This window comes from Lagopus muta, chromosome 14 (genome assembly GCF_023343835.1).
Source record: "Lagopus muta isolate bLagMut1 chromosome 14, bLagMut1 primary, whole genome shotgun sequence".
Classification (NCBI taxonomy): Eukaryota; Metazoa; Chordata; class Aves; order Galliformes; family Phasianidae; genus Lagopus; species Lagopus muta.
The window spans coordinates 10518028-10545610 of NC_064446.1; the positions used below are offsets into that span (position 1 = coordinate 10518028).

The following is a 27583-nucleotide window of genomic DNA, read 5'->3' on the forward strand; positions in this document are numbered from 1 at the left end:
CCTAAGGGGTGCTGTTTGCTGCATCCTTTAAGAAGTAATGGGTGGGGATACTTTGGAAATGCCTCTGAATGCATTCAAGAAAGATTGTTTCCTTTTCATCCTGTAGACTTCTAGGGCCTGAGATCAGGTCTCCAAGATGGGATCTGAACTGGTAATTTCTGGTCAGGTGAGAAGCTCAAACTGGAACTCCACAAAAGGTGTGGCAGTTTCTATCCAAATTGATGTTTTGCTCCTTACAAAGGCATGTCCAGCCACTGCATTAGGGTGCGGAGTGGGCATTGCTCAGAGCACAGAAATGTTTCAGTTTGGGGGTCTGACCAGGAGTCATCAGTACTTTGAGCTATCAACGTACTTCATATCAAACTTGAATATCTCAAAAGTATGATCTTCCCTGAGATGAAGGCAAGACATTTCAGTGGGTGTTCTGCCAGCCCCACGTTCCTTCTTGGTTTACGTATCCCAAATGCATTATTGCCTATGACTCAGTACAAAGCTTCCTTTTATTAAAGTAGAAAAGGTCATTATTTTGTGATCCTCAGAAGTGGAAAGGAAATAACCAGAAACTGTTGTCAAGGAGTGCAGACTGTATTTGTCTGTTGCTTTAAAAAGAGATGTGTAGGTGAACTCTAGAAATGTGCCTTTTGAATGAATGGGTGGACAACAAGAAGACCGTAACCAGTAGCAAAAAAATCATACCAGTTTGAAACTTCTGACACACCACCTGGCTGTGTCCAGTTGTGTAATGAAACCCATTTTTTAAAGCAACCTTCTGAATATAGAAAAGCAAAACCACATGGAGTTATTGGCACTGCATCACTAGGTTGACAATTTTTGTTTAAAAAGAAGAGTCCTCTAAGGAAAAGCTTTGCTGCTGTGGGAAGCAGTGTTTGGTTGCTCAGTAGGAGGTACGCTTTCCTTTCAGATGCTACTGAAGAGGTGTCACACCAGGGAGTACTGTGCTGGTGCAGGTGCTGTCTTTCAGAAGAGGCACAAAGTCAAGTGTCTGACCACCTGTAGTCATAACAAGTCCCAAGACGCTTTCTGCAAGGATAAAAGTTTTCTCCTCAATGTCCTTGCTAGTTCCAGCTAGCTGCTTGTACTGAGCTTCAGGAATCTTAAAGATGAAGGGATCTTCATGCTCTCCTAAATACAGTGAAGCCAAGCCTGCTTATTTATATCCATGACCTCACTCTGTAAAATGGTGGTGGGAGACTCGGGAGGTGCCAAGGCTAAAGCTGGATGTAGACAGCTCCAGGGCAGCAGAAAGGTTTCACTGCAGAGGCAGGAGCAGTGCATTCACTTTGTACTTGTAGAAATTCTGCTCAGTCCAAGTAAATTTTGAGCAGAGAAACTTCTTGTAATCTGAATGATTCATACTTCTGAACTCAGAGATATGTTATTTTGTTTAATAGACACCGAACTCACATGCAACTTACTTAGATAATGTACATTTAACTGTATTTTCTTTCTCATTTTGAACGAAGCCTGGAGTATTATTTTGTCAGGATTGTCTGTTGGTTGGTGGTGATTATCAACAAGGTGATGTGAGAGTATTTTAGCACGTTATCTGACACGTGTCCTTGTCACTGTAAAGTGTTTCTTCAAACTCCCTCTTAATTTTTATTTGGAGATTGAGTGGGGATTTAAAACTTGATATTGTATGCTTAGCAAATGAGATTCACCAAGCCTTTGGGTATATAGCTGTGTTTTTATTTCCTGTATTGTTTAACTCTGGGCCTGGAGTGTCAGTTCACCAGCAAAGATGAAAATTAATTTCTCTAGATTTATATTAGTATCTCTGAGATAAGACCCTGATTTCGTCTTTTAGGTTCATGTTGTTTTGCCAGCTATCCCACAGGATTTCAGCCTTTCCATTAGTGAAATGTATATACGTTATAGAATGGAGAGTATGTTTCAATATCTAAGCCAGTTATTATGCAATTAGGTCTTAATAGAGAAGTCTTTAGTGCAACTTTGTGGGAGCAGCAGAACTGAGCACAAAAACAGCGATCAATATTCTGTGCTCATGTGGCATTCTTGATGGTTTTAAGCTGTTTGTCTAGTTAGAAAGATTTTGGGTGAGATTCGTTAGTTATTTTTACACTAGGGAGGAAATATTATTTTCCAGGGAGGTGCTAGAAGGGGCCAGCTGTGAGGTTCTGCTCATCCTCTTTACTCTTTCCCAGTTGCCAGCACAATTGTTCTCTAAAGAAGAATAGTAGAATATAAAAAAGAGAGTGAAAAGTTGTCAAGTTGCAAGCAGTTCCTAGTTCATTACATTCATTGTGGCTTTTCTTGGTACAATGTCGATGAACAAAAACTTCTGCCCTGGCACGGTTACCTAGATGCTTGTTGTAAACACGCTTTTTCCTGTTGCTAATGCTACTCTCATTACTCCATGGTGATACAGAAAAATAATAGCCATGCGGGATTTATGTAGGGCTTGCAAATCCTCACAGTGTGTTTTGTGGCTATGAATCCCATTGATCGTGGGTATAATCCCTGTGTTCACACAGAAAGGCATCCTGGTGACACAGCCAGCAGTGTCCAGCTGCTGTCCTTACCTCACCCCACCTACGACTTGTCACCCACATTTCTATTGTAATACTACTCCAGTTCAGGACATTTGGCTTTGTCCTTCAACGTGGGTACCCTCATTGGGTGACTGACATTTAAGGCAGGCCACACTTGTTCTTAGCTGCATCACCCTTCTGGATAAGTACAGAAGACAACGTTGTGGCTATGGGTATAATGCCTTTTCATGTCTCTATGCCATTAGAAGAGGGTATCAGCAAAAGTACTTTTTCTCTGTGTTCAAAGTCCATTGCATTAGGAAAAGTGCTGCTTCATTCAAATGTTGTGTTATTAATACATATGTTTTGATTCTACACATTTGCTATGGGGTAATTATTTCTAAAATAATGTTCTTCCAATGTAATGTTAAAGATCATGTCCACCTGCAGTATTTATTGATAACATCTCCAGTGTTGCTGTGATCTTCTTTGCTATGACATCGCAAACTTTCTCTTTTCCCTTTACTCTCTCAGTCTTTCCCTTGTGTGGTGATTTACAATGCATATTACAGTGTCATGGCTGCTTACAAGCACACATGCACAGAAATTCTGCACAAGTTTTCTTCTTTGAACCAGTTCAGCATCCCCTTCCAACACCCTACAGTACCCTCCTGTTGAACCACCACACATCACAGCTCAGGCAAAGTGCCTCTGCCTTTCTCCAAAACAAGAGAAACAAAGAAGTTTACAGAAATAAGGAATACCATCTCATAGTGGATCTCCTTTCAGACTGTTTTTCCTTCTCTGACCACAATCCCAGTTTAGATTTAAGTCTCTAGAAGTTATAATGACTTGATAATGTTACTGTTTTTTTTTTTTTTTTTTTTCTCCCCTACATAAAGTCCTTCCCTTCTGTTTCTTTACTTGAAACAAACTCTTCATTTTCTTTTTGAAGCATAAATTGTCTGTCGAGGGGTTGCACTCAATCCTTCAGAATGCTGACACTTCCCAAGTTCTTCTATGTAATTATGCAGCTGAGTCAGGTGATATAATTTGCACTCCTCTTCAGAGCAGGGCTGTGTGAAACAAGATTTATCATTTCATTTCCAAGTTGGCCGTTGCCGTTGCAGTTCTACTGAGGATTTGGTGACGCAAACGCTGGGGCTGAGGTGTCATCCCAGCACTTAATGCCATGGTCCCACAAATGACTTTTGCTGGCAGTGTTCCTGAGGCAGCGGAACAGCTCGCACAGTCAGCGTGTGCACTGCATTTCTGTTACGTTTCCCTGGGGCTGGAGACTCCTTGGACTTGTATGTTGTTAATGATTTGGAGACATGAATGAACTCAGTTGCTCTCTTCATTTCTGATGCGCCTTTGATTCACCATTGGCGTATGTTGTGCAGTGTTGGAAATAAGAGACCTGAGGGCATCTTCCTTTGACCCTTCTTTCTTTTCAGACCATCAGTCCTATCCATAAGTCTGGTCAAATATTCCCATTACAGTCCACACCGCCTTGCTATTTTTTTCTTTTTTCTTTTTTTCCCAACGTGCCTTTTCCACTTATAAGAAAAGGTAAATCTTGAAAACAAAACCTGAGTGAGTTTTGAGCTGGGTGATGGGGAGGAATGCTGTTACAACTACACCAGCACCTTGCCTGATTATTGCAGGACCCCTCTGCTCAGAAGGGTTTGAAGGAACGCTCCACATCTGTCCATACAGAACCTTTTCTCTGTGCTGCTGATGCTCCAGATCTGGCTAGAAGGTATCCTGCTCCCACACATCCCATAAATAGCCTGCCCTGCTGGGTTTGGCAGTTTGGATGGTCACACTGGTGTGTCAGTGTTATTTAAGGGTATTACTGGCATCTAATTGAGAAATCATTGATTACTGTACGTGCAGCCAGGTTGCACGCAGCTTTATGTGCAAGCTTCTTTATGCTGTAGAGCATTCATGTGCTGATCTGGGAAAGGTGTGCAAGAGAAAGGAGGTGTCTGTTTCCCACACATGAGATATGTACCATGTGAATCTTTATAACTTTCCCAGCAAGTGGATGAAAGGAGCATGTCATCAGCACCCTTGGCTCCAGGTGACGAGTTTCAGAGTCCCACATCTGCTAAGAGAGAAGCAGCTTCAGCTGGCTGGATTAGCGCTGCTCAGCAGCACACTGGGACTGCGATACCACCAATGTTTTTCGGTAACACTGCTAAAGTTACAGTAGTTTACCATGAGGTAGCAGGCAACCAAATACTCATATCGTATTACAATAACAGCAATGCTGTTATCTGTCATCGCTTACACTGAACAGAGGTTCTTTTAGCAGAACTATGGCCCTGGGAGGGCTGCTAATTCAGTGGCATTGTGTGAACTATGACAGAGCACAGAGATGTTTTAGATTTTTTCCACTGACTGGATTGTAGCATCTTTAGTAAAATTAGAAATATCTCACCCGCTTTTGTAGCCCAGTCTGTGAGCGGTCAAATAGGTGAAACGGAGACAGAACAAAACGAAAAGTAGTTCAGCTGAAACAAATTGGTTGAATATATATATATATATATATATATATTTTAATAAATAAGTTCTGTTGGTTATGTGACTTTACTCACTGTAGTGCTGGAAAGTCTGTCACCATTTCAGCGAAAGCATTGGCCCGTCAGCTCATAAAGAGCAGGCAGTGATTTGAAGCATGCATAGAAAGGCAGAGCTGGAGGTTTCTGAGCTGGGTAAGCAAAGACTGCTGTGCAGAGGAGTGCGGCTCTGCTGCCTCCGTGCTGTCACAGCATACAGCAGGTGGGGGTACGCAGTCATCCCGCGTGCACTGCGTGTGCTCTGCACGCGGGTGGCATAAACTCCTTCCAACTCTTCCTATGGCAGAAGGGCAGCTGCAGCTGAAATCTAATAAAATTTTTAGATAATGGATCTGAGCATAGGTAAGGATATATAAGAAAGAAAAGTGAGATTTTTCGCAACTTTAAGAAAAAAAAATATTAAAATGGCAGATCTGGGCAAAATTAAATTACAGAAACTGAGCACTGAAAGCTACCTCTGGACTATTTGTAATTTTGTTTAGTGGTGTTTTTTGGCGGTCTTATCTCTTTCTTATTAAAAAATCTGGGAGAAGGAACCAACCGTGGGATTTTAACTCACTCATGAGCAAAAATGCCAAACACACGTTCCCAAAGTACTGTACATTTCTCTGATGCATTTCAACTCTATATCAGAGAGCTGGAGAATTCTGTAAGATTCAAGATGAAGCGCTGATATGCTGTGCAGAACGTGCAGACTTAAGGAGAAGCAATTGAAAGCACTTGGTAAAGCAAGCAATGAGTAATTTAAGGCTGTTTTGGGCAGTCCTACCTTCTGATCTGGTGATTACATGGATGCCTTCTCACCTATTTGCTGTGCTGAACTGAATATTTACTGTGTTGATAGCAGCAAACCCCAGCTATGCCAGCTTTGGGAGTCAGAGCGAGTTTACAGAAATAATGCAGGCTATTCTGTTTCTATTATTACGGCATTGCCTGAAGAATCTCACTCAATAGATTCTGGCTGCTTGAGGCTTATTCTCTCTGTCACATTGCCTTCTTGGACCTTTTCCGTAGTTCAAGAGGGAAATATGTATTTTCTAGTAAAATAAATAATTTTTCAGGCTTTTGGTTTTGGCTTTTTTTCCCTTAGTGACTGCTTAGCATCCTATAAATACAAAATGCATGTCTCATTCAGCTTCAGTTTTAAGACACTGAGGGAGAATACTGAATCCAGTGAGAGCAGATTTGGGATTTTTTTTTTTCTTCGTAATTAGGATGTTTGAAAACTCAAGAAGGTTATGTTTAGAAAAGAGTTAGATGATTGTATCTGGTGTTTAATTTCTCTTCTGCAGAATAAATTTCCTGTTGTAAAAATGCCACAAAAGGTAGCTACTGCTGTTTATTGACTGAAGAGCCAAGCAAAATCCAGCTGTGAACATGTGGGTAATAGGATGTTTCCCCCATGCTTATATTTGATTTCCGTGCACGACCTCATGCTGGTAGATACCAATGTAAGGCTCAATTTTTCTTTTGTGAATGGGGTTCTTGACACGGCCAGTTCACTGTATGTGAAAAGTGAGTTAAAGTACAAACAGAAAAAACAAACACCCAAATCCAAAACTTTGCAACAGTGGATTCGTTAATGAATTGGAATTTGCATATTTCAAATGTTAAGACTTTTCTTCTCCTTTTTCTGCAGTTATTAGCTGCCTTGGGCTCAATTTCTTTTAGTGTCACATTTTCCATTAATTTGACATCTTTTCTATGGCAAACTGGAATTAAAAAAAAAAAACCAAAAACAAACACTCTATAAGGGAAGATTAGAAATACTGGAAAAGTTGAAAGATTATAATTAAAGGGGAAAAAATCCTATTTTAGTTTAATTTTTTAAAAGTTGGGAGTTTTCTATCTAGAAAAGCTACTTCAAAATGGCAAGAAATATACTCAGTCCTTCTGACACTTCTGCAGGGAGGTTTCTGTGCTTTGATTTTTTTCTTTTCAAATTAAAATACATGGAACAATGGGTTCTCTCTGTATTTTGACTTTAGTGGCAAATGTAGTTACCAGTAGATGCGATCGAAGTTTCTGATTGAAAGAGTTATGTCTGAAAAGTACACAGAAAATCCAGAAGTAAATGAAGCAGCTGAAGTGTGTGCACTGGCTGCCTCTTGGTGACCTGTGGGTTCACCCCTGTATTGGCTTCTGTGCACCTTTATATGCCAAGTTTTCACCAGAAAGAAATGATCCATCATAAACTCCTTGAGAAAACTGTACTTGTAGCGTCCAGCGTCCTCTTTGCTGGGAGGGCAAGCATGGAAAGGATTGTGGCTGAGTTCTGCAAGGTACTGAGGTATGTGAATACCACCTTTGTCTCCAACAGAACTGCTTCTGTATTTAAATTTATGCACATATTTAGTACTCCTGCTGAATCGGTACATCGTTCAGAATGAGCGTGCGATCCTTTTATCTGGTGGGCAGTTGCTAATTATTGCACGTAGTTTGCATTTACTAATTTTGCAAACTCACATGTACTTACTGCTGTGTTTCACCCAAGAGTCTAAATTTGCTCTCTTCTACCAAATGCATTTACAGCACAGAAGAGTTGAGTTTTGTCAGATTTGCTTGCCCTAAAGAGGTCTAAGTTGTATCCCTGGCACTTCTGGATAGCCACTGCTCTGGCTGACCTTGGCAGCCCGACAGCTGTCATATTTTCACATGGATGAACTGTTCCTGAACAACTTCTCCAATGTATTGGGAACAAACAAGCTTTTCTTCAGCATCAGGAATGCAGCAGGTCTTCCCTTTCCAACTATTTTTTTCTCCTTCCACAAACATATTTATTGTGGCAATGGCAAGAAAATCCTACTGCTGAGCTTTCGTATTTGAGTTCCTTTAAATTTCCTTCAGGGGAGTGACAGAAGAACCAGCCCAGATCGTGTCAGGACTTGCTTTCTTTAACTCTTTGTTTACTTTGAATAAGCATGGGCATTAATTTGTGGTGGAAGGAGGGGAATCAGAGGACGGGTGTCAGGAAGGAGCCTGCAGAAGTGGGGAGCAGGTAAAACCATAGAATCATAATATACCCTGAATTGGAAGGGACCCATAAGGATCATCAGGTCCAACTCCTGCAAGGTGTCAGGAGTGAGGAGAGGAAGCAAAGCGGGAAGGCAGCAGAGCAACCAGAGAGCTCAGACAGGGTTGGGGAAAGGGCCCCTCGCTGGCAGAGTGGGGCAGTGGTGAGAGCAGAGTCCTGCTCAGACCAAAACCTTCCTGGGAAAGGAGCAGTTTTGTGAGGAAAAAAGTCTCTTGAGGGGAATTTTCATTCAAGTTGTGAGAAGAAAACCCTTCCAGAACAGCTAATTAACCATCTGCTGGAGCTTCCAGCTGAAATTCAGCTGGAAATTCAGATTAATTTTTGTCTGATTTAGACTGGAATTTTGTATTTAGCTGGAAGTTCTACATTGGTCCTTGCAATTCCTTGGAGATTTGTGGTAGGATGATGCCATGGCTAGGCTGCATGCACACAGATTTTGATGCTTGATTCATTTTTGCAGCTGCACTGAGCTGCATTTTATCATAGTTTAGAATCTAGAATTAACTTGTTTTTCCCCAAACTGGAGTCCCATATAAAAAGTGGGATAAGGGATGAAGCCCAAAGCTTCACATTTAGTAGTAATGCAAGTCAGTTGACCCAGGTCCTTCATGAAAGTTTGCATATTTATGGACCTGAGCTCACTCCTGTGGATTTGGCTTGTGTTTCTGTGCTCCATATGCACCAGTTCTCCTTATGCCAGAGATGTCAGTAGTTGGGAATGGAGCTGGAAAATGTGTTTTGTTTGATTCATGCGAAAAGAAGCTTTGAGTGGTAGCAATAACTGTAATTAATGTCTGAGTCTTGTGTGGTAAAAGATTTGGTGTTTAGCAGTCATATAAGTTTGGAGGGAGTTAAAGTTGAAGATTGCACTGACATTCCACTGTTTTTCACATTTTTTTCATTTTCAGAATGAATTTCAGGCCCCAGTGGTTAGCATTAATGCTATATATCCTCTGTGGTTACTATTAATGCTACACAGCCCTGTTAAATGGGGAGAATGTTAGAGCTGAAAAAAAACCCCACAGTGAAGAAGTTAGATGCAAACAGACAGAGATGGAAGTTTGTGCTTACAAAGGGCTCAGCTCTGCTGGCACTTCTCCTGGACCAGTCCTGTCAATCTAAATCTGAAATATTTGCAGAGTGAAGTGCTGCTAATGAGCGAGGCTGGCAGAACTGGACTGGAGGTGAAGAAGGCAGTGGGGCAATTAATTTCAAGCAGGAACCGAGAGATAGACCTGAACCTCTTGACGCTTTGCTCTCATTCTGATCCATTTGTTGGTCATAGTGGGGACGCTGGCAGCTGGAGAGCACTGGGCCAGCCTGCGAGCTGCTCACCTCTTGTTTGGGCCAGCATGGGATGTGTCATGGAGCTGGAGGCTCCAGCTCTTGCGCATTCCAACAGTGCAAAGCCTGTATGTCTTTTTATCTTTCAGTGGAATAAAAATGCAGTGCTTGGTAGGATGTATTCTTCACAGTGAGAGTAACAGAACGCTGGAACAGGCTGCCTAGAGACCTTGTGGGGTTTCCTTCTCTGGAGACATTCAAAACCCTCCTGGATGTGTTCCTGTGTGAGCTGATCTAGGTGTTCTTGCTCTAGCAGGAGGATTGGGCTAGATGATCTTTTGAGGTCCTTTCCAATCCCTGACATTCTGTGATACTGTGAGCAGGCAAATTTGTACTTAAAACACAATGGCTGAACTTGGCTGTGTAAGTAAGGTATCTTGAAAATTCATCTGAAAAAAAAAAAAAAATTAAGTTAATTTTTTTATTGAGTTGATTTAATTCAAATGAAGTTTTGTTGCTTCCCTGAGGTCTTTCGGTAGACTTAAATAAATTAGTCTAATTTCTTCTACAGCTTATTTTGGTGAAGCTTCCATAAGATTTGGTGAAAATGGAGCAATTAGAGTTAGATTTTGAAACTTTGTGTCAGAGTTTGGAAACTCCAGAACACAGTTCCTGTATTTTGTAGTGAATCTCCCAGCTGCAATGCGCAGTGTTTGTCCAGAGGTTCACCAAGAGCTTTCCATCTCTTCTGAGGGGCGTCAAGCCTCCAGCCGTGCATCTTATGTGTGTGGTGAGGTGGCTGGGAAGCCTTTGCATGGCCTATGCTATCTTTCAATGCTGATATGTTTAATTCTACCATTTCCCAGCTCTGTTTGGGGCCGTGGTATGGCTGTAGGACTGCAGCAGACCAAGGATGCAGCTGCTGAGCCCAGCACTCGGCAGAACTCTGAATACCCACAACAAACCTTCGTGAGCGTAGGCTTCATCCCATAGAATGAGTAGTCCTGAGGCTTTGCCACATAAGGGCTTGTCTGAGGTTGTAAGCGCAGGCTGACAGGGGTGTCTTTAGTTCCCAACAGATGGCCAGGCTTTTTGTTTCAGCAAGCAGCCTTGCCTGGAGAGGTGGTCTCTGCATCCTGCCAGCATTTTGTATGACAGGGCCAGCTTAGGGCAAGGGGGATCTGATGTCCATGCCCTTCATAGCTCATGAACTAAATGATGAGCTGTTGACAGGAAAACCATAATCTGAAGTGTAAGATCCTGAACTCTCCCCGCTTTTCGTTTTTCTTTGGCAGAATTAATGCCCTGTTTGCTTGTCTCTCAGAATCCATTCTGGCACGAGTACAAACCTTCGCCTGGTGGCAAGCAGTTGTCTGCATCTGAGATGCCAAGATTTGTGCTGACAGCTCCTTCTACGCAATCTGAGTCAGGCTGTCACAGCTGGCCATTAGAGGCTTAAAAAGACACACGCGCGTACAACAAATAGCACCAACTTTCAGTTATTGAAAATCAGAACCTGCTTGATGAGAAAGTGTAACGGCTTATACCTCTCTTAATTTTGGCATGAACAAACACAGTGTTTCCAAACTTCTCTTCAAGAGTGATGCCTGTTTATTTTTATATTGATTGCTGATCGCTTGCTTTTATTTCTGAGCACAGGGAGAGAAGGGACTTTGTGGGCCAGGACATCAATCCTTGTTAATCCTGGGCATTGCAGTTTATAACACCCACATTACCTTACTTTTCTCTAGTGAAGACAGTCCCTTGGAGTTTGACTTGGTCCTTGCCTGGCATGATTTGCCGGCATGATTTTCCTGGCATGGAGGAACAAGCCCTGAAGCTTGCTGGTTTGAGGGGCAGCATCCCAACTAGAGCAGGGCAAAGAATGCTGCTCATCAAAAAGGGATTTTCTGTAGCTGTTTACCCTCCACTTTGCCTTTCTTGTTGCCAGTGTGTGCAAATTCTGCTGACTTTGCATTCAGTTTGGGTGTTAAAAGATGGGTGCTTGCAGAAGTTAACTTTCCAATTTCAAGCAAAGCAGGACCAAACAATCCCTCGCCTTGCTTTTTTTTATGTGGAGACAGGTCAGATTAACTTCTGCTTAGTCAACTGATGGTTATTGCAAATGTAATGCTGCTCTGTCTGGTTGCACTAGGTTTTAAACTTGCTGTAGGATTAAATTTTGCACAGCTGAGCTTTAGTAGGCCTTAGTCTGTAGTTTATTTTGGACAAAAGGCTGATAAACTTTGGCTCTCAAGGAGAAAGCCTGGAATCTGAGACCTACCATTATTCATTGACTTGTCTTTATGAGTTTACAGTCCACTGACGCATAACACCGAAGGAAATATTTTCAGTGAAATGTTTGCTTTTTTCTTTGGCTTTGTAAAATGCAATGTATTTTCTTAGAGATATATGTCAGGGTCACATAGCTACTTCAGTGAACTGTGTATGGCCAGGAAATAGGCAGCATTGAAAATATTTCACTTTTCCATGATGTCAGTCTTTTAACTAAGACTTTCCTGTCCTTCTTTTGGGCTTTTGGTCTTTTGCTAACCACTGTTTAAGCATCTCAATATTATGTACAAACTGAGTGTAATTGTGGAAGGGAGATTTTGATTGTATGGAATGGTTTCTGTATTTTTGTATTAAATCAAAATGTGCACGCTAAATTGAACTTGTAAAACAAAATCCCTTTTATACATGAAAAAATTTTCTTGGCTGGTATTTTTCATTTCTCTTCTTGCTGGACCACAACATATATCTCTTACTTTCTTGTTCTATGAGTTTGGCTATTTAGTGTGAAGGGGGGACCATATCTGAAGTCTTTAATGGCTCTATTACAGCAGAACTGTTAAGTTCATGTATACCCTAGGACATCCTTACACATTTTGCTGGACTGTGGCCTCTGATCCCTCAGTGGATGGTCAGTGGTATAAATTGTCTGAGTTGAAATTGCTGATGTAAATAAGGCTTTGTTAGACCAAATGTACAGATGTAACAATGTAGTATTGTGCACTGTTTATAAGATGATAATGCCCATTTCTCTTTCTCCGCAGGTTCTTCTTGAAATTTTTTCTCAAATGTAACCAAAATTGTCTAAAAAATGCAGGAAACCCTCGAGACATGCGACGATTTCAGGTCAGTTGGGCACGCTTCCTCCTTTAAAAAACAGCAGCTAACCCAAACTAGCCTAGTAATTCATTGGGAGATGCTAAAAATATAAGGCCAAGAACATTCTTGATAAAATTATCTCAGTGGAAAGTGAATCCATGAAAAGAAAACTCAAAGTGACATCATTGCAGTTTTCAGTCACAAGACAACCTGGTTTTAGGGCTCTCTGTTCTGCCTGGGGAACTGGTTGCCTTCATGTAAACATGCCAAACAAAGTGAGCGCCATGCCTGTTGGAAGAGGCAGAGGAAGCTATAAGAGTAATGGCTCATGGCTCTGGTTATGCTTCAGAATTTACTCTTCTGCAGCATTGAAGACTCATAAATGTGCATTAATATGATGATAGTCCACCCCCTCTTGGAAGAAACTACCAGTGGGTATCTTTCTTGGGATGCTTTGGACTGATATTTCCCCAGTATCTCAGCATGTGGGTAGGGGAGGCTCAGGAGCTGTGGTATCTACTTAATTTAAAAGGCCAGGGATGTTTCTGTATGCCACCCTACATCCATGAGTTGTTTTGAAACTAAGAACATAAGTATCCCTTGGGAAGATGGACTGTGCTTGCCTTTCTCTGAGCTAACAGGAGGGGACGGTGTGGTGACAACACTGAGAAGAGGTTGTTGCAAACCCATTACTGGAGACATGATCCTTTGGCTGTGCCAGTGGTGATTTACCTGAGTAGGGGTTGAATTAAAATACGGGGTAGAGAGCCCGAGGACCATCTCTTTTGATGGAACCAGTAAATGGAATGCGGGGAGAAAATATAATATGGTCTTTCAGTGGGGATTTGAATCAGGGAGCTGAGGAAGTAACAGGAGGTTTGTCCCCTTGACTGTAAGGACCTCTGGAGGAAGAAAATGCCAGAAGATGATGGCAGCTTTCTGCAGTAGCTCACAATGTTTGTTTGCTTCTTTGTGGCATCACAGTGCTTAACTGAAAATGCTGAATGCTTTGTGAATGGCAATGTTGTTTATATGTAGAACATACGTCTTTTTGTGAACTATTTAATTGCAACAGTAGAGGAAGGTAGAAGGGTGGTATTTGCCTCTACAAGCATAGATGTGCAGTCGTGAGTAGATGTGGCAACAGCGATTAATTTAATCAGAATGAAAGCTAGCATTATTGTGGCAGAAGTGTTAGCTCCTCATCCCATGTGCTTCCCACCGTCACATTTCTCCGGTGATTTGAGAGGGCATTTTCAGTGAAAGTGGAAAAAGGACTCACCATCATGGGGCTTCAGGCCAAGCAGTCACCACTGGGGCCTGTCAGAACTTGCTTCACAACATGTACACTCTGCTGGGTTTGTGCTCACCCAGGCTAGAGGCTGATTTTCATATGGTAATGCCTTCGTGTGTTCTCTCAGAACAGCAATCAGGAGCCTGTGTCGGCGAATAGGTAGGACATAGGAAAGGTTGTTGATCTCTTGACTTGTAAAGACATTCTGTCATACAAACCCAGCTTCACAGCAGTTGAGCTTTCTGTGTGTAAACAGAGACTGCTTAATTACACAGGTCGTGTCAATTAGTGTGACCTTAGCATTTTCAAGAAATTAATCACTTTCAGCAGAGTGAACCGCTTACACTGTAATACAGGGTGGTATTGAAGCTTGTTTTACTACAGCTGCTCTTGCGTTGTCGATGATTTTTTTTTGTTTGCTTTTCTTTTTTAATCTTAAACTTACTCTTTTTGCAGTAGACTTCTTAAAATAGTCAGAATACTGGATCCAGTCTTCACTTTTTATTTCTTGGCATGAAAAGGATCACGCATGCACATAGTATCTTGATAACATGATGCACCTAGATATTTAAGATGGTGTTGTACAGGAACCAAATGAAATCCAGGTCCCTGTGAAGTGAGTAGAGGGTTTGTCATCAGCTCCTCTGTGCCACTGACATATTCCCAGTGCTTTCAAAAGTCTGTCTCAAAAAGATTTTCAAATTCTTTTTGAATAGCAGCATACTCTTTTCACAGAAAATTTAAGATTTTTTCTTCCTTTACTTTGTTCCACCTTCTATGCTGGACTGTCAAGCTGCCTGAGAGCTTGTCCACTTTTTGGCATGATATCAGTTATCTGCCTCCCAGAGTTGCTAGGAGTCATTACAACAGAACTTGTGAAACAGTGAAGGCCAGGGGCATGAGTTTTGTACCAAGTTAGGACAGTTTGTACTGAAAAATTTCCTTCCTAATAGGTTTGTTTCATGCAGCAGGGAATTGTCTGACTCTACTGTGATCTAAGATGGGGTAAGAAATTGTAGGGAATAGGTAGAGTGTATGTTGGTTCAGAAGAACTGCATGTGAATTTTCATACACGTATAGAAATTAATTTGGAAGTTTTATCCCAAATGTTGTGTTCCTGAACTAGTGAGATAAGCTTAGAAAAGCAGGTATGGGCCTGGAGAGAGATGCATTTCCCTACATTTCTGAGATGCTCAAGCACGTGATGACTGGGTGCTGCATATCAGTAGTGTCATGTGCCAGCAGGAGTGTGTGCTGGAGTGGTTGTAATAGCTCTGTCTGTTTTAGCAGAAGACAAGTTCTTTACAGAGAGAGTGGTGAGATGCTGGAACAGCTGCCCAGAGAGACTGTGGATGCCCCGTCCCTGGAGGTGTTCAAGGCTAGGTTGGACGGGGCCCTGGGCAGCCTGGTCTGGTATTAAATGTGGAGGTTGGTGGCCCTGCGTGTGGCAGGGGTTGGAGATTCATGATCCTTGAGGTCCCTTCCATCCCTGACCATTCTGTGATTCTGTGAAGACAGGAAAAGTCAAATGCTGTCCGTGCATGGACTCGAGGTAGTTCAGTTGAGTGTTCAACTATGGTACAGACTCCCTGCTTGTTCTCAAGAAAATTACTTCATCTCTGTTTCATCAGCCCAATTGCACAATACATTTGGCAACGCCACTTAATTTTCCCCTTAGTCCAACCTTGTCTTTATTATTCTAAAAACCCCATGGAGCAGATGCTCAGTCTGTTTTTGCATTCTCTGTCACAATAAGTTGTTGGCTTTGGTGGGATAGGCTGTGGATTCCCAATCAGTGGTAGTAATAAGTAGGTGGTATCATGGGTAAACTCTGCCTGGATTTTGTTTTTCAGCATGAAAACTCATTCATATAACCTAAACAGTTTCATATGTTATTGTAATTAATGAAACCCAAGTGCCCCAGTTATCTTGTTGTTCTTGTTTTAGCACAGCTGCTTGCAAACTGACACATGTCAAGTTATAATTTAGAGAAAACTTTTCAGACTGAGTCACTGCATAAAACCCTGAACATTCGTTTATTATGAAAACCTTGAAAGTCACTCAGAAATTGCCTTGCTGTTCAGTGCTGTTACCTCAACCTCTTCCTCAGCCTAGGCTGCTAGTTTGCCTCAATGGGATGCTGCCACTCATGTTTGAATTGAAGCCACTTGTGTCCTATTGCAAATTTGCATAAGAGACAGAGATGATGCTTCATGAATCCCAGATAATGGAATTTGGACATGCAAGGCTCCATCCCTAGAGAAGGGAAAGGCGAAAAAAAAACACAACATGGAAAATAGCAGTACGAGCTGTGGCCCAATTCAACAAGGTAATTAAGTGCCTGACGTGGCCTCATGCACGTGAGCAAAATGACTGAATATGTTGTACTTATGTGCTTTAAGTTAGGCACATTTTTAAGTGTCTTGTTAAATTGAGAGTAATTTCTAGTTATTAGGATAAAGAAGATATTGTAGGAAGAGGTCACCAAGTGGTGATGAAAATAAAGATGCATTGCTCAAGCCGTTTCTGCATAGATTTTACACGAGTTACAGGTTTTACACTAATGACGTGCTTTAAATCTGGAAATCATCTTAATCAGATTTTTTCTGCCTTTGCCACTGGATGTTGGGGACATCACAAAAATATCAGAGCCCTCAATATACACTGGAGAAAATTGAAAGCACAAGGAACATGCTATGTCTTAATCAGTTAGTGAAGCTTAATGGGCTGTGGTTAAAAATGAGGAGTCATGCAATGCTTAATTTTGATATATTAGGTGAGGTACCATAACAAATAAACGGGCTGAGTGCTAAACGTGGATAAATAGCTTGATCTACAGGCTCCTGATCTCAGAATATTTTTTTAAACTAAGCCCCAAAGCATTCACAACTGGACTATTTAATGGCAGGCAGAATAATTCACAGAGCCGTGATACGTTAATGCCGTTGATAGTGCCAACTTCATTGAACAAAGTTATAAACCAATGTGTTTCTTTCATACCCCTGTCTCCCCTGGTGTTGATACAGGATTTAAATTCAAAATCTATGAAGGGCTGAAGCTAAAGCTCAAAATCGTTTTCCGTGTTTGCCTGTCCCAAATTAAAACTGTGTTTTGTTGACAAAATTTGGAAAGGTTTGAGATTTGGCAGGCCTGGTTGTCCCTGTGCTTACATTAATGTGTCAGCACCTCATTAATCATTTATTAAACTGTAGTGTGCCTTTCCCTCTTGCTATGGTCTGTGTTTTAGGATGCCTCAGTGGCCATTCCACATCTACTTTGGCTCTCCCCTCCCCCTAATTTTATGATTTCTCCACAAATTAGGTTTAGCGTGTGCTTTGACTTGAACATGTCCCAGTCGTTTCAAAATCAAGATGAGGAGAGTGTAGTATTTTTTTAGATTAAAAAATATGAGTAGAACTTGTAAGTACGTAAGTGCTCTGTAGCAGTCCAAGTATGTAACTATAGCACACAAAATTCAAGCTGTATTTTTTCCCTGTTAATAATTAGAGGTATTAATATTTTGTTAGTGCACTGTATGCTCAGTATTCTTGTGTTAACGAGATTTTGTGTTTTAAGTATTAAACAGTATTTGCTGTTTCTTGCAGGTGCAGTATTTTTTTCTTCAGACACATAATAATAACCACTGTTTTTTGGTTTGTTTTTTTTTTAATGCATTTCCTCAGACTGGAAACAGTTTCTCTTGGGGATTCCTTTTATAGTATCTTCTGCTAACGACACTGACGAACTGCACCAATGTGATCTGTTCATAGTAAATCAAACTCTGTTCAGGGGTTAGGTAGGGAGGCACTGTTAAGTAATTCAAAATCTGTTGCATCAACAATTTCAGAAACATGAAGGGGAAAAACTGAATGGAGTTTTAGTCCCATAAAAGCAACCTCACAAATTATTTCATTTAGTTCTTTCCTAGCAAGGCGCACGGATGGAGACAGCTGCTTACATACACATTTCAGAGGTTTGGGACCTGCCTTGCTGTTGTTGTTCTTGAACTGTTAGTATCCTCATTTCTCAAAACGTTCAGAAGTTTGGCTTTCGGCATAGGATTGATCAGTTTCAGTGCAAAGTATGCATGTTCCCATGTTTTTTGTAATGGAGGCTGTATTTCAGGTTGTGGCCGTTACTATCAGTTGCAATATTATCTATCTGTTTTTGTATGCACCTTAGTAGATTCCTAGAAGAAGATAAGAGACTGGTATAAATCATGGAGCTATGACAAGCAATGCCAGCTAAGGATTTGGCTCCAAATCCCAGTTGCAAAAGAACTGACAGTGGTTGCAAGTGCACAAATAAGATCGCAAACCCTCAGCCACTTACTATATAGGATCATATTTTATTGAAAATGTCATAAACTTTATTCTATCCCTCAGGAATGCAAAGAATAAATTACTTTTGAAATCCCTTTTGGAATTTTATATATAGGGCTTTTTTTTTTTTTTTTTTTTTTTTTTTTTTGCCATTTTTTCCCCCCTAGTTTGATTTGAGAAGAACTTACTTACTGTGCCTACTGTTTGGTGCCTTCTCTTCCCCAAATTTCCATCTGTAAGAGCTCTTGAATCATTTATTTGGTATTTTAATATCTTTCACTTAAAACACACACAAAATCTATTGCCTGGAATGCCATTCTGATGGACAGTTTTGAGATCCTTTAGATGTAAAATATTCTCTTTTGTATTTCTCTTTTTTAAGGCAAAACTTTGGAATTACCTACTGCCAGCTTAGCGACTTTGCTTATTTTATGCTTTTATGTATTTTCTAGGTGGTCAGTAATAGGTGAACATTTTTTTGTCTAAAATTTTTAAATCCAATTCAAGTAATGAAATTGAATTGTTGTAAGCGATCCTTTAAGTGTCCCCATTTGACCAACTTTGAGAGGCAGCAGCTTCCTAAGAGAGTTGAAGTAATGTTTGCCAATCTTTGTAAAGCATTTCACCTCTTCAGAGGCTAAAGCCTCTCAAAACCAAGAACAATTAAAGCAAGAGCCTTTCAGAGCGACTGGGGAATTCAACAAAATAAATCAGAAATCCTCTGCCGCAGCTCTGGAGGCTTGCCTCATTATAAGAGCAGATCTATTAGCCCCCTTGCCATTGTCTTTCATTTCTCAAGTGAGGTGATTCTAATTAAATTAATCTGCATGTCAATCTATCGGTGATCAATCAAAAGGGCTGAGGTCCCCCTTTGCGGCAGTGTGCTTGCGGCTGACAGGGGCTGATAATGGAGGAAGAAATAAACTGTCGAGCAAAGTTAATTAGTCAACATAATAGGTGGATTAAACAGGAGCTGCTGATTGCTGTTTCACATGTCGAAGCATGAGGTGGGAGCTGAAACTGCAATTAACAGACAATTATTATATTTGGTTGTAAGAGGTCGCATGAATAAACATATCTCTGTGGGTTTCAGTTTTTAATCCCTTTCCCCGCTTAATGTAAGGAGAAGTGTAGGTCATTTCTTCGTATTGTTTTAGTGGAAGTTCTTGAAGGCAGCGCACGCTCCTGGCAAACTGGCAGCCAGCTGAGGGCCAAAGTGTTGGGTGGAGTAAAGCTCTGGAAATGATGCTTTTTTGGGGGGCGGAAAAAGGTGTTGGAAGGGCAGCTTAATGAAAACCAAGGCTGTGATGTTGCACAGCTGAAATATGGTGGATGGAGACCCAGGGTGGTAAGCTGGTGGCTCAGCCTGGATCTCGCAATGTCCACCCCCTGGTTTCCTCCACTACAGTTTGTGGCTCAGGTGCCCTGAAAATGAATGGGGGTTTCCGCTTGGATGGTGTCTTCTGAGCCTCAAGGCTGAGAGGTCCCTCTGAGCAGCTGGGTCTCCTAACTCTGATTCCAACACATAACCATTTTCTCCCCTCCAGTGCAGCTCCTTTCCCACCCTGAGCCACTCCATGGAACAGAAGCATTGGAATCTGCTTCCAGGGTAGTGCCCCTCCACCTCCTTCCCCTTGCCTCAAACCGAGGTGTTGACATGGAGATAAGTTGGTGAATACAAATAATACTAGCACTGGATGAATAGGGTTGTGTTCCCCAGATCAAGTCCCCACTGTCAAGCGTGCATGCATATACAAACACACCTATGTGTACTCACTGAGATAGAGCTCAGGAGAAATTTAGGCCAGTCCAGCAACCTGTGGTAACTGTACTGAGGAGTGAGAGTGCAGGTTTGTCTGGGGAGGAACATGGCAAGTCTAATGGCAACTTCACAAAATGCACTTTTGTTTTCTTTTATTCTGAATTGATTCTCATTTGCAGTGTCAACAGCTCTATCTACTTCAGCATGGAAACTGAAGGATAATTTAGGGTGAAACACAGCTGCCCTTGTACGTGTGGGAAAAATACTTAATAAAGATCCTCTTGTTAAAATGATAGTTAACGGTGCGCTGTCTGCCATTCAGCTACAAACTCTGCAATTTGACTTAAAACTGCATCAAAAGCTTTCGATGCCAAAGACCCACTCATCAATAGTGTCTCTTGTTAGATTTGTACAGCATAAGCACCAGTTATTATCTGAAATAGCTATGCAATTTTCTACAGCTCCCAGCTGTTATTTATTTAACTGAGTTTATTACACTCTGTGCTTCTTAAAAAACATACATATACGTCAAAATGTTCCTCCGTTTTACTCTTGTGCTTGCAGGTTGTGGTGTCTACAACAGTCAATGTTGATGGCCATGTGTTGGCAGTGTCGGACAATATGTTTGTGCACAACAATTCCAAGCATGGGCGGAGAGCTCGAAGACTCGATCCTTCGGAAGGTACGCCTTCTTATCTGGAACATGGTAGGCATATCATTTTCATTGGTTGGCATTGCTACTTTAAATGCAGATTTATTTGGTTTCTGTCTCTGACTGCTGGTTTCAAGTTGTCATGTTATGATCAATGCCTTTGGGATTGGGATACCTAAAAGAGACTGACCCCTGCTTTAAAAAGATGGTTCTCCAGACCAAAGCTGGAATTTTTCAAGTAGGTCAGCACAAAATGTAGTGAAGTGACAAACTGGTAGGCAAACATGGGTGCAGAATCTGTTCCTTGTGTTAGTGAAGCATGGTGATTTTTTGGGGGGAGGGGTAGTTGTGTCTATTCAGCAACTAAAATTGACCTTTTCCAAATTGGTTTGGTTTCTGACTGTGCATGCAATGGATGTTACATTATTGCTGAAGTGCTCAGTACCCAAATTTGGGATTGGATTACTCATTCCTATAGACTGCAGAACTCTTTAGGAGATCCAGTTGTTCCTTTGGATTGTTGTAAATGAAAGCAGAGGCCGTTTTGGAAGGCGCTATGCTTACTCAAGCCATGGACAAATGTTCTCTCCTGGCTCCAGCTGTGCCAGCTGAGACAGTTCTTGTTCCATGCGTGCCACAGCTGCTGGTCTTTCCTCTGTGCTGGAGGCTATTCTCTACCATAGACACGACAGCCTAGATGATAGTCTGATTGCTCTTTAGCCTCCTTCAATCTGAAGAAGTTCATCTCTCTTAAACAGTTTTAACAGTAATTCTTTGCCAGTCCGGCTTGTTTTGCTGAATAAGTTGAAGTGGCGCAAGGCAATTTGGCTGGCTTTTCTGAAAGCATAGGGAGCACCAGCAAGGGTGGAAAGGGGGCAATGTGGCTGGAAGCAGCCTGGGAAACTGTAGTCTTTTCCATAAGATCAACTGGTCCTGGAAGATAATATCTGCTGCTTACTGTAGGTGCTTAAAGTGGGAGTTGTTGAGTGTGAATGCTCTTTGAAAAATCTGGAGTTGATTAACATTTTGTCTTGCTCTTTGTCCTCAAAGTTGATGACGGCTGCTGGGAAAAAAATAATAATAAAAAAAAAAAAACAAACAAAACAAACAAAACAAAACAAAACAAAAATAAAACCCCCCACACAAAAAAACCCCAAATCACAAAAAAAAACCAAAAAACTCAACAACAATAAAAAAAACCACAACTTTCTACCCCCCAACAAAACAACCTACCCCCCAACCAGACAAATAAAAGACTCTAATACCAAAGGGCATTTCACTCTCCTCTCCCTGTTCCAGCTTGGAAGAATATTTCTTTGTCTTCAAAGCTGTTTGTAGTCCTAATTCAGTAGGTGCTTGCGCCCTCTAGGAGATGGGGGTTTCTATTGAAGTTGAATGTAGAAGGCACTGGTCCTTTTATGCTGGTTTGTTCCACAAATATTTGCCAAGGATCTGATGAATAATTAAATAGATTTTTCCAGAGTTTGAAGAAAGCAGATAAAATTTTCTCCAGGAAAGTGAATGCCACTCAGAAAAACAGTCACTAGGCATGTTAAAAGAAATTATTAATAGCAAGAAATGGGTAAATGTGAGAGTTTCTACTACTCAGTGGATTCCTGTGGAAATAGCTTTCTATTCTGTTCATGCTTTCGAGCATCAGTCCTGCAAGTACTTATGCATATATTTAAGATTATGTGCACATATGGTCCTGTTGGGATCAATGAGGCTTCTTGTGTCAGTAAAGTTGAGGGTATTGATAAGTGTTTGCAGAATCAGGTCTGTAATTCACACTTACCAACCTAAAATTCTTAGCTCAGCAGCGTTTCTCATTATATAAACATAACTTACATCTGTATTTATTTAGCTCTAACTTTTTATGTAGGCTATGAGCCATTTTCAGCTATAATTCATGTTATAGAATTTTTTTTTCATCCTGCCAACAACCTAATTTAATAAACAAACCACTGTCATAATTTGTGCTGAATTTTTACAAAGAATGTTCGAACTCTGTCTTTATTAATTAGCAGGAGGCAGAACATTATGAAAAGAAACTTTGCCGCATTCAACTTTGTAATCCTTCCATTAAGTCTAGCCTTTCAAAAACCTCTTATTTTTCACTTATTCCTACTAGAGTGGCAATCTCTTTTCCCCCTTGCAGTCCTCTCAGTGTATGAGTTTGGTCAACACAATGCTTACTTTCTCACACTTGTGAAGTTGGTGTTTCTATGCATAGTATCATAAAATCCTCCCTTACATCTCCCTTCTTCCCTCTCCTGTCTACCTGAAGGATTCTATCGGCAAAAAAGAAGGGGGTGGAAAAAGAAAAAAGACGATACTCTGCTTGCATAGTTACACAAACTTGGATATCGTGCAGCTATTAAAAGCCAACATCTGCAAACTATCTCCATATGTACATTTTGGGAAAGGTGATTTTTCTAATCTAGTTTCTCAGGCACCTCTCAAGCAACCTCATAAAGCCACCACTAATAAATTCTTACTTTTGAATGCAACCTCCATCCTACAAAATTACGCTTTCCCCAAAGGCTTGGTGGAGCCTTTCATTTTAACTAAATCCTTCAATCCAACTCTCCAGGAATTCTATGCATATTTGTGTCCAAGAGATGCAAAAAAAGAAAAAAAAAGAAAAGAAATCCAGTAAGTGTTTTAAATGTCACTATTGAATGTCTAAAACACTTAACTGAATGAGAAAAAGTGGGAAAAGTCTCAACTGGGCTTAATGTTGTTGAATTTTGGGCAACCACCAAGAACTTTAGACCTGTTGGAACAGATGAGAGTTTCCTTCACTGAAATAAATTTTTAGTTTTACTTTGAGTCACTAAGTGTATTCTTATCCTCAGTTTTGCAATTTTTATCTTGAATAATATCTTCGAGTGTAAGTAGAAGAGACAGCTTGTTTGTCTTTGCTCTTTCCAGTTTCCTGCCTCCCTGAGGGGAGGGCAGATTGCCCCGAACAGAGTTTGTAAATGGTAAACTGGAAACTACCAGAGTCGTGGCTTGTTTGTCTCTGGTTTGCTGCTTTGCTGAGCAACTTCTGATTGTAGGTTTTGAAATGCTGGTGTTTAACTCTGGTATGTCCTTGACCAAATGTGTACTTTTCTAGATATTTGACTCTTTAAATCAACTATCTGATCACAAAAGTGATGAATGCCTGACTTCGAGAGCAAAAAGTCTGGGACAGGGGAGAGAGAATGTATGAAAATGTGCTGGCTGCCTGCTTTGGTTGGTGATACCCAGCTTATTTTTCCTCACAAAGCTGCAGTGGGACATACTGCTCTGAACTATGGAGTTGCACTTTATGTGACACCAAAAAAAGACTTTGGATGCCAAAAGTCTAGAAAGGAAGCTTTACTTGCTGAGCCACTCAGGGGCCTGGTATCTCCACATTTGGGTTCTTACCATTTCATTAGCAGGTAGCCTGGATTATTTTTGGGACATCTGACATATCTCTATTTATATCTTGCTTGCCAGCCAGTAAAGTTCCTTTTTCTAGCATGTCTCTATATCTTTGAAGATTAATAGCTGGCACAGGCCAATTATTTCATACATCTCTGTGTGGTATAAATAGGGTAAGCCACAGCAATCTTGTGGTTTTTGTAATTATCACTTTTACATTCACAAATAGTTGGATCCTCACTTGTTTTATGTTTATGGTAAACCAGAAGACTGGTGTGGTTGACCTTTATAAATTGTGCACATATAGTAAGATGTATAGAGAAGAGCCAGCAGGCCCCAACCATTAGAATATGTTTCAGTTTGTAGTTCGTTCCAGGGTGTCAATTTTAAAGGGAAAACCTTTCCAGTGCAATTTAAGTGACTAGCTTATGGAAGGGGCAATTCTGACAGGGTTTGCAATAACCCTTTTCAAGTTAACCAGCATGAAGTCCACCACTGCAGATGTCTGCAAAGTTTCCGGTTAAAACTCTCTTATCACCACAAAGTAAAAATTCTTTTTCCCCCAAATCTTTCAATGACTCTACAAGAATGTAAAGACAATTGCAGCATCACTTTCTGTATTATTTTTCCTCGCTGGCAGAATGCAGTGCCCTCGAAAAATGATAGTCCCTGAGACCCTGTCAGTTTGCATGCTCTAACACTTTATTATCTAATGATCTAATATGCAACAAGGCAAAGAAGGGGGTGCTTATCACCCTGACAGGATGCCTAAGAAAAGTGACTAAATTACTTTATGTACCATTAGTGCTAGCTGCCACAGTGAACTCGCTGTGAGCATTTATGCAAATATTCCTGAATACATTCAAGTGGCCTTGTCAGGAAGATGACTGACAAGCAGTTTAAATGCTTGTTATTTTAAAGGGACAGTTTGATTTCTTTCTTTTTTTCCCCTTCCTCCTCTTCCTCTGTAGGAGAGCACTGAAGAACTGGGTGTGATGGGGTTTGCTGGTGGTTTGGCTCTGAGTTAGCTCGACAGCAGCAAAAGAGGAAAGATTCAAGGTAGAAATAGGAAAAAGCTATGAGACGTGGTACCAGCGTGTGCTGATAGAAGCAAAGACAACCATGATTTCTAAAGCATTGTCCCACCACTGTTTTAGCATGCAATATATATAAATCTATCCACGTCTATCTGAAACAGATCAATATATAACAAAGCCATTATTAATGGCTGCCTTGTGGAAATAATGGCTACGTTATTTGGTCTATGTATTATGGCATGTGAGGCCATAAGCTTTCACTATGTTGTTTCAGTTCATGATAATAGTAATGAATGATTCAGACTGTTTGCTATCTGCAGGTGCAAAATGTACAGTTAATGAAGAGCAGTAGTTGCTGTGCTTCAGCTGTGTACATTGGATAAGCCCTTTCCTCAGCAGTAGGGCATTTATGGAGCTTTTCTTGCCAATCTTGCCCACCCAGGCAATCTCAGATAATATTGGAGGTGCATGCTCAAATTTGCCACTAAATCTTTACATCTGAAAGAAAAAAAATATCTCTGTGTTCTAAGTTGACTGTATATTTCTCTATTCAGCTCATTAAAAAAGGAAGTTTTTTCCTGATATTCTACTTCAATTTGACCTTGAATCCCTTAATGTTGCACGTGTCCATGCTTGATTAAGTTGTTAATATAAGACAGAATACTGACTGAAGGCAGAAATATTAAGAAGTTGAGAAAGAGGGTTAATCTGCAAAATTTATTACATTTTACCACTCAGATGGTGTAGGTCCAACTTCTTAATCACAGTTAGGGATACTGCATTCACAAACCAACCAAGCTTAAACAAAGGAACTTTCATTTTGCTTCATTGCATCTATGGAGGGAGGCACCTGTTAAATCTTACTGCCTCACTTAGGAATGTTTTTGTGATTATCTGAAAAACATAAACACACAGGCTTTTTCTGCACGATATCATTCCATGTAGAGAAATGCAGTTGGCTTGATTTATTATTTAGAAGGAAAATATTGAAAAAAAATATTAGGATTCTACCACTCTTCTTGAGGGGATCTTGTCTGTTATTCTGTGATATGTTTGCTTTCTAATTTATTTTCTATGAGGGAGGAATACCTTGGGTTGTTGGACATCTCAATGTGTACACAAGGGGAAAAAATGTGACTTTCAGAACATTGCACAACATGGATAGTAATAACAGCAAGTGAGCCTTGATATACTGAAGGATTTCAAAACTTCAAGCTGGAAATAATTTTCTTCACTTTTGCCAAGTTGTCTTTCTCATATCGGCTCCTTCATAAATGCAGTGACTCATAAATTCAGGCAATTTTTTACATAATGGCTTGTTATGTGTTCTTGGAGCTTGACCTCACTGAATGTATAATATTAACCTCTTCACTGCCCTGTGGTCTGACTGCATGTTTCCAATATAAGTGAACACATGAGGGGTGGATTAGTCCAGTTTGTGTACTCAGATGGAGCTAGAGTCCCTCTGAAGAGACGAAACATAACCAGAAAGATAAGGTGCTACACTTTAGTGAATTGGTAGAGAAATAAAGACTCAAATATGGTTCTCAACAAGATTTTAGCACTATGGATCGGTGAAACAAGTTGCCAAAGCTGTGGCAGATTCTGTGCAGTTTGCAGATATAAAATCAAGACCCGGTCTCTTCTTAAATGGTGTATATCAGGTCAGGGAAAGGTTATGGGCTTGTGCAATTGCTCACTTAGGATTTGTGGGGTGAGGTTCTCTGGTGCTGTATGGGATCCCTGGCTGTGTGATCACAACGGTCCCTTCGGGAGTGAAAACACAGTCCATCAGGTTAGCAAAACACAGCAGAGCTCTGATTCACACAGCTCCAAAACGTGTTAACTGCATTGTGCCCCACTGAATTGTTCTGATGAATTTTTGCAATCCTCTCCAGAGCAGTGTTGCTGTCTGCAGGCCCTGTGTCCCTGCTTCCTCTTTGGAAGTTACTGAGAATTTCACAAGAACTGGTGGGTGGATGGAGCTGCCCTCCTCCTAGCCAGTTGCATCAAAGAGAAAGCAGAAAATCTTCTATGTGTCTGGGTCATAAATCAGGCGTTGAAGAGAGATGCTTAAAAGTTTAGACTATCTGGTGGCAGCAATTTTGATGTTCCAAAATATATTTTTAGTTTGAGGATAAATGAAAACAAGACAAATCTTGCAGAAGAGATTTTTAGTGATTGGTTTGTGCATGCAGAGTCCAGAATTTCAGTTTTGCCATTAGGCTTTAAGTCTTCTGTGAAGTTGGAGATTTGAGTTTGTGAATATTTTCATTATTTAAACATAGTCTCATAATATGGACGTACCAATGCTGCTGCTGCCGTGGCACAGGAGACTTAAGAGAGACCATCTGAAATATTTCAGCCTATTGAAAGAGTTGTTTTTACATAATGGCCATAGTAATGCTTCCTGAATAGGCGGGTTTGGGTACTCCAAATTGTCTCAGTTAGAAAGGATTCCTATTTAACAGTCATGTACCAGGGGCGTAGTGTCACATCTAATGGGAAAAGGAAAAAAAAAATACTGTGGAAGTTGGAGACGCCTGGATTTTAAAAAGCTAAGGTGTGGTAGTTT

General features: G+C 40.8%; 1 protein-coding gene across 7 annotated transcripts in view; it reads left to right on the forward strand.

Annotated features, from left to right (window-relative positions):
- The window catches only part of EBF1 (EBF transcription factor 1), a 268717-nt gene that overhangs the window by 154348 nt on the left and 86786 nt on the right, over positions 1 to 27583 (forward strand). For 4 of the 7 annotated variants that reach the window (XM_048960859.1, XM_048960860.1, XM_048960857.1 and 1 more), the window contains 2 exons: positions 12473 to 12554; positions 20470 to 20611. In XM_048960859.1, the coding sequence (XP_048816816.1) occupies positions 12473 to 12554; positions 20470 to 20611 (224 nt within the window). The remainder of the gene's footprint in view (positions 1 to 12472; positions 12555 to 20469; positions 20612 to 27583) is intronic. The other 3 variants (XM_048960858.1, XM_048960861.1, XM_048960862.1) reach the window with 1 other exon arrangement.